General features: G+C 44.5%; 1 protein-coding gene across 1 annotated transcript in view; it reads right to left on the bottom strand.

Annotated features, from left to right (window-relative positions):
* Nucleotides 1-816: 816 nt before the first annotated feature.
* The window catches only part of SLC14A1 (solute carrier family 14 member 1 (Kidd blood group)), a 29,219-nt gene continuing 17,503 nt past the window's right edge, over nucleotides 817-12,532 (bottom strand). The window contains exons 5-8 of the mRNA XM_081319301.1: nucleotides 7,479-7,626; nucleotides 6,255-6,389; nucleotides 3,387-3,436; nucleotides 817-1,715 (exon numbers count right to left, since the gene is read on the bottom strand). Coding sequence (XP_081175427.1) covers nucleotides 1,533-1,715; nucleotides 3,387-3,436; nucleotides 6,255-6,389; nucleotides 7,479-7,626 — 516 coding nt within the window. The 3' untranslated portion in view covers nucleotides 817-1,532. The remainder of the gene's footprint in view (nucleotides 1,716-3,386; nucleotides 3,437-6,254; nucleotides 6,390-7,478; nucleotides 7,627-12,532) is intronic.

Genomic DNA, 12,532 nt, shown 5'->3' on the forward strand with positions numbered 1-12,532 from the left:
ACCACGCGTGGACAAATAAAGCATTCATTCATTCATTCATTCATTCATTCATTCAAAGTAGTCATAGCTTGCAGGTAACAGCTAAGTTTGCAAACAATAATAATCATTTCTCTTCTTTACAAGTAGTTCTCGACCTACAGCCATAATTGGTTCCAGGCTTGTCATTGCTAAGCAAGGCAGTTTTTAAACGAGTTATGTCTGATTTTATGGGGGGGGGGTTTGCTTTTTTTTTTAACACGGCTGAGGAATTCTGGGAGTTGAAGTCCACCAATCTTAAAGTTGCCAGGTTTGGATCCCTCTGGTCTAAACTGAATTGTCCCACCTATATTATGTTCCTTTCCAGATGAATGAGATACTGTATTACACTCAGTTCTGACTGAAGAACATCTGGAAGGCTGAACTTGGCTGATCCAAGTGAAGGCAACTACAATCGAGAAGAAGAAGAAAAAAAACCTGTCCGCTGAAAACTAAGGGTTTGTTCCGTCTTTCCTTGGGAAGACTGTCTAGCCCAGGGGTAGGCAACCTTGGCTCTTTTATGACTCGTGAACTTCAACTCCCAGAATTCCTGAGCCAGCCATGCTGAGGGAAAAGGGAGAGGTTTCCAAGCTGAGCCGTGCTGGCTGAGGAATTCTGGGAGTTGAAGTCCACCAGTCATGAAGGGGCCATAGTTCCCCCATGCTGGCTGAGGAATTCTGGGAGTTGAAGTCCACAAGTCATGAGGGGGCCATAGTTTCCCCATGCTGGCTCAGGACTTCTGGGAGTTGAAGTCCACAAGTCATGAGGGGGCCATAGTTTCCCCATGCTGGCTCAGGACTTCTGGGAGTTGAAGTCCACAAGTCATGAAGGGGCCAAAGTTTCCCTCATTCTGGCTCAGGACTTCTGGGAGTTGAAGTCCACAAGTCATGAAGGGGCCAAAGTTTCCCTCATTCTGGTTCAGGACTTCTGGGAGTTGAAGTCCACAAGTCATGAAGGGGCCAAAGTTTCCCTCATTCTGGCCCAGGAATTCTGGGAATTGAAGTTCGCAAGTCATGAAGGGGGCCAAAGTTTCCCTCATTCTGGCTCAGGAATTCTGGGAGTTGAAGTCCACAAGTCACGAAGGGGCCAAAGTTTCCCTCATTCTGGCTCAGGAATTCTGGGAGTTGAAGTCCGCAAGTCATGAAGGGGCCAAAGTTTCCCTTATTCTGGCTCAGGAATTCTGGGAATTGAAGTCCGCAAGTCATGAAGGGGCCATAGTTCCCCCATGCTGGCTGAGGAATTCTGGGAGTTGAAGTCCGCAAGTCATGAAGGGGCCAAAGTTTCCCTCATTCTGGCTCAGGAATTCTGGGAGTTGAAGTCCACAAGTCATGAAGGGGCCAAAGTTTCCCTCATTCTGGCTCAGGAATTCTGGGACTTGAAGTCCACCAATCATGAAGGGGCCATAGTTCCCCCATGCTGGCTGAGGAATTCTGGGACTTGAAGTCCACGAGCCATAAAAGAGCCAAGGTTGTCTACCCTTGGTCTAGTTGCAAGACAGATTCTTTGATCTGTCTCATTTACACTCTGTCACAAATGGATTCAGGACACGGTTTCTTCCTTGCCATGTAATATGCCCAGTTGGCTTCTGGATAGGTGACTTTGGAAAGAGGCAGCTTGAAGACAGCCTCGTTGTTGGTGGTTATGAGCAGGAAGGTGAGTGAAGATAAGCAGAAGGGCCAGGTCCCTACTGGAAGCCCAAACTGGAAAGGAATAAAAACAACAACATCTCAGAAATGTGTCTACGGAGATTCTCTGTCATCCAGGTCAGGGTTGTCCCAAAGATGCTTTTTTTTTCAGGAGGCAACTGGACTTCCTTATTTTGCTTGGAAGATGTTTCGCTTTTCATCCCAAGAAGCTTCTTCAGCTCTGACTGGTGAGGAAATGGAAGGATTTATATTCCTTGCAGTCATCTGGTCATTAGTACTCTTCCTGAGAATCATTGAGGCCACTTGGAGGCTTATCTGTGTCCTCAGGATCACCTGAGCGGTGCAAATGGGTGTGGAGCCTTCTTGGAACTGCTGAAAGGATGGAGTTGTAGACTGGAGATAGATGATGTCGTGTCCCTCCCCCTGTGTTGAGGGAGGGCTGTTCAATTTTGACCTAGATGGCCTCTTGGACCCCTCGTTCAAACCAGCAGTCCATTCTGTCCAAAATGTGGACTTTGCTGTCAGCTGTCCATCTGCAATTAAAAGACAAAGGCTACCCTTTTGAAGACAGCAAAGTCCACATTTTGGACAGAGAGGACCCCTGGTTTGAACGAGGGGTCCAAGAGGCCATCTAGGTCAAAATTGAACAGCCCTCCCTCAACAGAGGGGGAGGGACACGACATCATCTATCTCCAGTCTACAACACGGTCCTTCCAGCAGTTCCAAGAAGGCTCCACACCCATTTGCACCGCTCAGGTGACCCAGAGGACACAGATACAACCTCCAGGTGGCTTCAAGGACTCTCTGAAAGAATGCAAATGACCGGCTGTCTGCAAGGAGTATAAATCCTTCCCTTCCTCACCATCCGGTCAGAGCTGAAGAAGCTTCTGGGAGGAGAAGCGACACATCTTCAAAGCAAAACAAGGAAGTCCAGTTGCCTCTTGAAAAAAACACACTGTTGAGATCTCAGAAATGTCCTTGGGGGGTTTACACAAAATCAAGAGGGTGGCCACAAAGATGTGGTCAAAGTCCCCCCCCCCCGTCCGTTTTTACACCTGTTGTAAATGTAGAAAGTGCTAGACACTTTTTGGAATTAAACAACAATGGAAGATACCTTCTGCATTGGCAATAATATCAGGTGGACAATAACAGAATAACAGAGTTGAAAGGGACCTTGGAGGTCTTCTAGTCCAAGCAGGAGACCCTATACAATGTCAAACAAATCGTTGTCCAATCTCTTCTTAAAAATCTCCAAGAGGCTTTCAAGAAGAGACGGGGCTGCCGTCTGTCAGAAATGGTGTGTAGGGACTCCTGCTTAGGCAAGGGGTCAGACTAGATGACCTACAAGGTCCCTTTCACCTCTGTCATTCTATTCTTATTCAATTCAGGTCGTTCCACTGTTCTCACTCTTAATAAATTTCTCCTTAGTTCTAGGTTGCTTCTCTCCTTGATTAGTTTCCACTGTCTTACTTCGGGACTTACTCAACACACACTTGTGCGTGCTGCATTACAGGCAGTCCTCAACTTGCGATTGCAATTTTGCTTCTAAGCCATTGCAGTCGTTAAACGGGTTACCATGTGTCTTAACAGTTACGCCTTGCAGGTGGGACATTGTGAGGTTAAAATAAGACAGACACCTCCCCCATTTAAGCCACCTGTCATTTCCCCCCCCCACAAAGAATTGATGACAATAAATAGATAATAAGTAGATGATTAGCAACATACCACGGAAAAGATACGGCTCATCGCTTCTCCCACGTAGGAGGTAAAAAAAGCTGCAAAAAGAAATATAAATAAGTCACGTTGCTACTTTTTGTAGGAGACTCTGAAATAACAAGGGGTTAAGGGTCAGGTGGTGAAAGAGACTCCGATCTATTACTTGGGGCCAGTCCCCCTCGCTCTCGGCCCGACCCACCTCGCCAGGTTGTTGTTGTGGGGAAAAGAGGAGGGGTAAGGCGACGTTGGGGCGGTTTGCCGCCTCGCATTATTTATAAAAATAATAAAGGCAAGATACGAATAAATAAAGCCATTTTTTTTGGCGGTGGGGGGAGGGAATTCCCACAAAAGTCGTAAAGTGGGCTGTTGGGTTGGGACCCTCTGCTGAGCTCCAATAAATAAATGCACCAGTACAATAAATAAATACGATAAAAGTGATGTAATGAATTAAAATAGCCATTCGTTAAAGCAGGGTTCGCCGGGCGTTCCTGCTGGGCGGCCACGAAGGAAAAAGGAAGAGCAGAGAAATGTGTGCGCGCAAACGGGCGCGCTATCACTGCAGCAGTGGTAGCGGGTGCGTGCATGTGCAAGTGGGCTGCACGCATCCACAGCGGCACGCTGGCGCTCACACACGTGCAAACGGGCCGCTGGCACCCACGCACCTGTGCAAGCGGGCCACTAGTGCCCACGTGACGTGGCAGTGCTAGTGCCCCCATGCATGCGCAAATGGGGCCACTAGCCCACACGTGGTGACACTACCACGAGTGGGGGGTCCTCGCCAGTTATTTCCACGGCCTGGTGGCTAACAGGCCACGGTCCGGTACTGGGCCACAGACCATAGGTTGGGGACCCCTGTGTTAAAGCAGGCCCATCACGTTCTTTGGTTCCCTAAGCTGTTTTCCTCTGCTTTAGTTCTTGAATTTTGTTGTCCTGTTGTGGGTCCAAGCGCTTGGCTGTTGGAACAGGAAAGGGAATCCAGGGCAGAGTTCGTTGATGGTGGTGTTATCCCTTCAGTCATGTCCGACTCTTGGCGATTCTATGGACCGGATCTCTCCACCTCTTCAGATCTTGCACTACTTCTTTGAGTTGTTCTATGCTCCGGCTGGGGTCACCTTGCAGGGTGTCCACCCTGTTCTCTGTCGGCCTGGTTTCCTTTAACTGCTAACTCTTCCAAACACAATTGCTTTCTCCAGTGGTAAAATTCATCTAACCCCCCGGCTCAAAATTGGGTTCACTCGTTTGAGGTTTAGCCATTTATTGTGACCTGTGGGATGGGTGAAGCAGCCCATTCCACTAAACCAGGTCTATTGCAGAGGTCCCTAAACTTTCCAGGTTGGCGGCCCAGAGGGAAAGGGAGAAGCAGGCAAATTTACATGCGGACATGTGCACGCATGTGCAAATGGGGCCCGTGCGCACCTGCACGACACTCACGGTGGTGCTGGTGCCTGCACGCATGTGCAAATGGGGCTGCTGGAGCCCATGGGCAGACACAAATGGGGATGCCAGCAACCATGCAACGTTCACAGTGGGGCTAGTGTGAGTGAGGGGGGGAGTGCACCCACATTGGCCAGCCCTTCCCACGGCCCGGTGGCCAACAGGCCATGGACCGGTAGCGGGCCACAGCCCACAGGGTGGGGACCCCTGGTCTATTGGTTGCATCACGACAAGGAGGTGAACAAAGTAACTCTATTTGTTCACCTGGCTTTAACAAGTTGTGTGAACACGTCCAAATCCTTTGCTCCTAGAAGTATCCCTCAAATTGTGACCCTAATGGTGCCTGCCATTTTATGACCTCTCATTGTTAAGTGAATCACAGCAGCCATTTTGGGAAATCTGCAGCCATTAAGCAAAGCGACGGTTTCCTTGATGCTGCAAAGCCGTCCTAAAATGGGCTTGTGTGACCGTCCGGATTTCATGACCTTCCTTTGTGGTGGTTGTTAAGTGAATCTTGTGGCAGCCCAGTTGTTCTGTCCCAGCCTATGTGAGTCCTGGTTATGCTCGCAAGGAGAAACCCCTCTTCCAAGTAACAGGCAGGAACCACAAGAAAAAACCCCCAAACCCCTTTTATTATTCACAGACCTGAGTCAATGGCCAAGGCAAACAAACACAGTCCACAGAAACTCCATCCTCAACACGAATGGTGGCCTTCGGCAACCAGCCCCTCCCACACCTTCCCTTTTATAATTCAGGCAAGGTGTGGCTTCCTAATGCCTTCTCCTCTGCCTTTGGAGCCACCCCATTGCGTTCCTCTGTCCTACTCGCTTCTCTTGCCAGCACTTTCATGCATCCTGGATTTGTCCCAGCTGTTCTTCATCGCTGTCCAACTCAGGCTCCCAGCACAGCTGTGTCTCAGCCTGAGTGCGAGTAGAGGGGCCAGGCTCCTCATCAGACTGTAAGTCTTGGAGCTCCTCAGAGCCTTCCTCTGAGTCTGATGTCCCTCCAGGCCCCTCCTCCTCCTCATCTGATCCCTCAGATTCAGCTGCCGGATCCACAGGCTGGCGAGGAATCACAAGTGAGTCAATGGGTGCTAAGCAAAAGCTGTGGTCATTAAGCAAACCAATAGCTCACCATCGTAGGACAGGACTGTGACCATCCCCGATTTTAAGGAGGGTGGTGGTGCTTAAGTGAACCACTGCAGTCATTCAGTAAATCTGTGGTGGTTGTGAGCGCAAATGACAATCAATGAGGCCTGGTTGCCATAGATCTGAAGTGCAGTCATGTGATCGTGGATGGGTGTGGGCGGGCGAGGGAACCGTCAGAATTTTGAATCCAGGTGGTAAATATGGTAGGTCCATCAGAACTCTTGATGGTCACTAAACGCGGTCGTAAAACGAGGACGATCTGAACTTTAGTGCTGTAAAGAGCCTGGTTACTCACCACAAGTGACTGCCAACACAAATGTCTGCCAGGTGAGGGCGTAGAACATCCCACCAATGGCAACGCAGGAGAGACAGCTGTTGTAATTCCACAAGCCGGCATAAATTTTGTTCAAAGGGGATGCCAGACTCAGAGCTACAAAGTAAAGCAGATGAAAAAATGGCTGAACCCACAGAGAATATGGAAATCCAGAAGGTCTCCTGGTGTCCACCTCTATAGCTTTAACCCCAAAGGAACATGATTCCCATCAAGGTCTATGGAGATTCTCAATCATCCAGGTCAAGGTTATTCCCAAAGAGGCAGGAATTGGGTATGTCTAATCTAGGGAAAAGAAGGGCTAGGGGAGATATGATAGCTGTTTCCCAATATTTGGGGGCTGCCACAAAGAAGAGGGAGTCAAGCTATTCTCCAAAGCACCTGAAAGCAGGACAAGATCCAACGGGTGGAGACTAACCAAAGAGAGAAGCAACCTAGAACTAAGGAGAAACTTCCTAACAGTTAGAACAATTAACCAGTGGAACCACCTGCCTCCAGAAGTTGTGAATACTCCAAAACTGGAAGTTTTTAAGAAGAGACTGGACAGGCATTTGTCTGAAATGGTGTAGGGTCTCCTGCCTGAGCAGTGGGGCTGGACTAGAAGACCTCCATTGTCCCTTCCAATTCTGTTATTCTAGTCTGTGTCTTTTTCCAAAAGGCAACTGGACTTACTCAGCTTTTTCCTTGAAAACGTTTTGCTTCTCATCCAAGAGAACTGAAGAAGCTCCTTGGATGAGAAGTAAAACATTTTCAAGGAAAAAAAAAGAACATCCAGTTGTCTTTTGGAAAACCGCCTTTGGGACATGATCCCGTAGAGCAGGGCCTTATGTCTTGTGGACTTCAACTCCCAGAATTCCTCAGCCAGCCTTGTTTGGTTTGGATCACTAGCTCATACCTTCCCTGTCAAAGGTTAAGTGTCACGCCCAGCCATCAAAATCTGTCCAACCTTTGCAAATAAATCTTACGATCAATAAATGCTAGATCCCAGAGTTTGGTCCATGCATGGCACCATAGGACACTGCCTCAACATGAAGCTCTTGAGATATTGATGTTCTTGAGATACTGGAATTGTGGAGATCTTTTTCTCAGAAGATCCCACCAACATGGACAGTAAGAATTCTGGGACCGACAAGTTTGGGATCTCGGAGAAAGTTGCTAGGCAGAATAATATAATGCCGTCTGTCATACCTGCAGGTATTCCAACCGCTGAGCCAATTACAGCATGGCTGAAGATGAGCGGGGATGAAAGGAAAAGAGCCAGCATGATGATGCCACCAGTCCAAGGGTTATCGCAACCATAGACCTGCCCGATTCCTACTGGGATAGACCTCAGGAGCTGTGGAACAAGCATTCAAAGGAAGGACTTGAAGGGTGTATCAAAAGGACTTCCATTATAGTGGACGATCACTTGACTATGAGCCAGCCGTGTGCAGCAGCAGCCAAAAAAGCTAATACAATCCTGGGTTGCATAAACAGAGGCACAGAATCAAGATCATGCAAAGTATTAGTAGTGCTTTATAAAACCCTAGTGAGGCAAAACCAGGAATACTGCCGCCAGTTTTGGTCACCACATCACAAAAAAGATGTTGAGAGTTTGGAAAAAGTTCAGAGAAGAGCAACTAAGAAGATCAAAGGCCTGGAGACTAAAACATACGAAGAACGGCTGCGGGACTTGGGTTTGGCCAGTCTAAAGAAAAGAAGAAACAGGGGAGACATAATAGCAGTATTCCAGTATTTGAGGGGCTGCCACAAAGAAGAAGGGGTCACCTTATTCACCAAAGCTCCAGAGAGAAGGATGAGAAACAATGCTTGGAAACTGACCAAAGAGAGAAGCAACCTGGAATTAAGGAGAAACTTCCCAACAGTGAGGACAATTAACCAGTGGAACAGCTTGCCACCAGAAATTGTGGGTGTTCCATCCCTGGAGGTTTTCAAGAAGAGGCTAGACAGTCACTTGTCTGAGATGTTATAGGTTCTTCTGCTTGAGCAGAGGGCTGGACTAGAAGACCTCCAAGGTCCCTTCCAGCTCTACTCTGTTCTGTTCTCACGTGACCTCCGGGAACACTGCAACCATCACATATATATTTTTTGTTAGCAAGCCAAAAAATTTACACAAATATGAGCTGCCACTGCTGTGGCTACTGCCTGTAGATGGCCTTGGACTAGGCTGAAACAGGAAATAAGATTTGTCCTGTGTCTGGGACCAAGCAAGTGTATTCTGAATGCTTAACAAACATTTCACACACACACACACACACACACACACACACACACACACACACACACACACACGTGTGGCTTGCTAACAAAGAATAAAGGGAGACAGATATGTTTGGGACTTAAGCAAGTGCATTCTAAATACTTAACAAACACTTAACACATATCTCCCTTGCTTCTCAGCTAACAAAGAGAGAAAGAGCCAGTGGCTTAAAGGTTAGAACAATTGCCTAAGGTGCAATCGGCCCAGGTTCGAATCTCAGAAGGGTATGGCTGACTGATGAGAACGAATAAGTTTGAAATGATCATATCTGTCTCCCTTTATTCTTTTTTAGCAAGCCAAAAAAAAAAATACACAAATATGAGCTGCCACTGTTGTGGCTACTACCTGTAGATGGCCTTGGGTTAGGCTGAAACAGGAAATAAGATTTATCCCGTGTTTGGACTTAAGCAAGTGCATTCTAAATACTTAACAAACATTTAACACATATCTCCCTTGCTTCTCAGCTAACAAAGAGAGAGAGAGAGAGCCTGTGGCCTAGGGGTTAAAACAACTGCTTAAGATGCAATCGGCCCAGGTTCGAATCTCAGAAGGGTATGGCTGACTGATGAGAACGAATAAGTTTGAAATGATCATATCTGTCTCCCTTTATTCTTTTTTAGCAAGCCAAAAAAAAAAATACACAAATATGAGCTGCCACTGTTGTGGCTACTACCTGTAGATGGCCTTGGGTTAGGCTGAAACAGGAAATAAGATTTATCCCGTGTTTGGACTTAAGCAAGTGCATTCTAAATACTTAACAAACATTTAACACATATCTCCCTTGCTTCTCAGCTAACAAAGAGAGAGAGAGAGAGCCTGTGGCCTAGGGGTTAAAACAACTGCTTAAGATGCAATCGGCCCAGGTTTGAATCTCAGAAGGGTATGTCTGACTGATGAGAATGAATAAGTTTGAAATGATCATATCTGTCTCCCTTTATTCTTTTTTAGCAAGCCAAAAAAAAAAAAAATACACAAATATGAGCTGCCACTGCTGTGGCTACTACCTGTAGATGACCTTGGGTTAGGCTGAAACAGGAAATAAGATTTGTCCCGTGTCTGGGACTAAGCAAGTGCATTCTAAATACTTAACAAACATTTAACACACATCTCCCTTGCTTCTCAGCTAACAAAGAGAGAGAGAGCCTGTGGCCTAGGGGTTAAAACAACTGCTTAAGATGCAATCGGCCCAGGTTTGAATCTCAGAAGGGTATGGCTGACTGATGAGAACGAATAAGTTTGAAATGATCATATCTGTCTCCCTTTATTCTTTTTTAGCAAGCCAAAAAAATAAATAAAATTACACAAATATGAGCTGCCACTGCTGTGGCTACTGCCTGTAGATGGCCTTGGGTTAGGCTGAAACAGGAAATAAGATTTATCCCGTGTTTGGGACTTAAGCAAGTGCATTCTAAACACATTTTTCTGTCTGGGACTTCTTCTACACCAGCAATGGTCATTTTGGTTACCTGTCAAGAAGTAGCCTTGAGTGGTAGCTTCTCCTTTAATTGAACCCTGGCTGGATCTGGTCCAGAAAAGCATAAACTACTCTTTTGTTTGCTGAACCCAACCCAGAAGTTGACATGGCTCTTCCCGTCCCTTTGAACAAGGGGCTAATGTCAGGCTGCCTGGTTCTGCGTCTGAGCTGGGATGAGCTGAACATGGAAACAAAGATCTTATTCTTTAATTAAATCAAATTATTCCTGCCGGAGTCTCTTTTTGGCTTGACAGACAAAAACTCATTATTGCTTTGGCTAAGTCATCAGGGAATGTTCTTGCCAAGTGACCCCGGCATTTGCTTTTTTTAAAAAAATATTTTATTAATTTTCTATTTTTACAATCAAGTGCTTAATAAGCAACGTGATGACTGAGTCCATGAGTAATTCCGTGGTACATATAAGCTTCTTCAAACTCAGTCTAATATTACACCTTCCAATATATCCTCTCTTCTTCTGTAGACATTTTTCCACACTAGGCAAATACAATTCTTATTGTGGTTAGTATTATTGTTAGTATTATTATTGTTGTTGGCATTTGCTTTTGAAGCTCTTGCCGAGAGAAGAATCCAAAGAAATATTTCAAAACACATTTTTTTTTTTAAAAAAGGCATGAGAAATGTAAAAGTTTTGGGATGGCCTGTACAAGGAAAATAGATCTAAATACTTAAAATGGAATTAACCTTGAGAAATGGTATAGGGTTTCCTGCCTGAGCAGGGGGTTGGACTAGATGACCTCCAAGGTCCCTTCCAACAACTTCTTCTTCTTCTTCTTCTTCTTCTTCTTCTTCTTCTTCTTCTTCTTCTTCTTCTTCTTCTTCTTCTTCTTCTTCTTCTTCTTCTTCTTCTTCTTCTTCTTCTTCTTCTTCTCATTATTATTATTATTATTATTATTAATTATTATTATTATTATTATTATTATTATTATTATTATTATTATTATTATTATTATTATTATTATTATTATTATTATTATTATTATTATTATTATTCCCTTAACTAGTTAGAATGTTTTGAAAAATGTAGGGAAAACAAATTTAAATAAGAATTGTAAACAGGATTTATGACGAGGCAACCAAGATGATCAGACAGAAAAGAAGCATGGTACTGATGGGATTACTGTCGGTAGAAATTTAAGAAAAATCTTACTAAACTAATAAGAATTGTATCAATTCAAGGTTGGCAAAGAGAATATTATGGGAAGAAGAGAAAATCAAGCAAAGCTATAACGTGCACTTTGGAATATAGAAACTGATCGTTAGTGATTACTTTGCAAATATAAGCCCAGGCAACAAGCTGTTTATCAAATATTAAGCTGTTTATGTTAAAAAAAATCAATAAAATATGTATTTTTAAAAAAAGAATACAAAAAATATTTCTAATAACTTGCTACTCTTGCATAAATACCTCTGGAAAAGAGGGGTTTTATTTCCCAAACCTATGGGGGAATCAAGGTCTAAGGCTGTAAATTTTCCACAGTGTTTTGAGACACTCAAGGTGGCTACCACCTACAAAGTCCTTCCTATTTTACACGAAATTTACTCCCAGATGAAATAAACTGCTTTTCCCATACATGTAGTTGTCAACTTAAAACCTTGACTTGTTTAGTGACTGTTCAAAGTTACAACAGCGCTGAAAGAAGTTGGCTTACCGGTCCTCGCCTTTACAACGGTTGCAGCAGATGTTGTGAGCTTCATCGCTTGAGGTTTTTAAGAAGAGACTGGATATCTATATCTATATCTATATATCCCTTAATTCTAGCTCATTGTCCTTATATATCTCAGACGTTTGTTGTTCTCAATGTGTAAAACATTCAAGAAGGGATGTGCAAATCTTTAGTAAGTAACAATAAACCAACGTCCTGTGAGCACTTTTTCCGATTAAAAAAAATATATTTATTAAAAAGCGGAAGCATTTGTGAATGGCAAGTAAAAAAACCCCCACCATTTTGCTTTTAAAAAAATGTGTGGTTCAGAAAAAGGGCTTCTGATTTTTAGCATAGCTTTTTGTTTTTTACTATTTTTTATGGTGACACAGAACTGGGATAGAACTTCTTATGATTTGCAAACCCATGCTTTTTTTCCTCCCAGCTGCAAAAACAACCTACAGCATGTTTTCAGGTGTAATCAAGATGAAATAGGGAGGAATGAACAGTTCCTGGCTGTTGACCAAGCCGATAAATAACACAATCCACACTGGAATTGTGTAACGGCCAAAACAGCAACAACAACACACCCAACGGGTATTCTGGTACGGTGAAGGATGAGTGTATGGAACCAGAACTTCAGATGCGACAGTTTAGAACAGTGTACCTTAATGCTGATGCCTTTAAGATTTTATTTATTTTATTTTAATCCCATTTATATCCCGCCCTTCTCCGAAGACTCAGGGCGGCTTACAAGCTTAGCAGTAGCCTTCATTCTATGTATATGCCTGCTTGTTAGGGCTTTCACACACACCCCAAGCGGCATTATTACAAAGTCAGCTTA

Source organism: Vipera berus (assembly GCF_964194415.1).
Source record: "Vipera berus genome assembly, chromosome: 2".
Classification (NCBI taxonomy): domain Eukaryota; kingdom Metazoa; phylum Chordata; class Lepidosauria; order Squamata; family Viperidae; genus Vipera; species Vipera berus.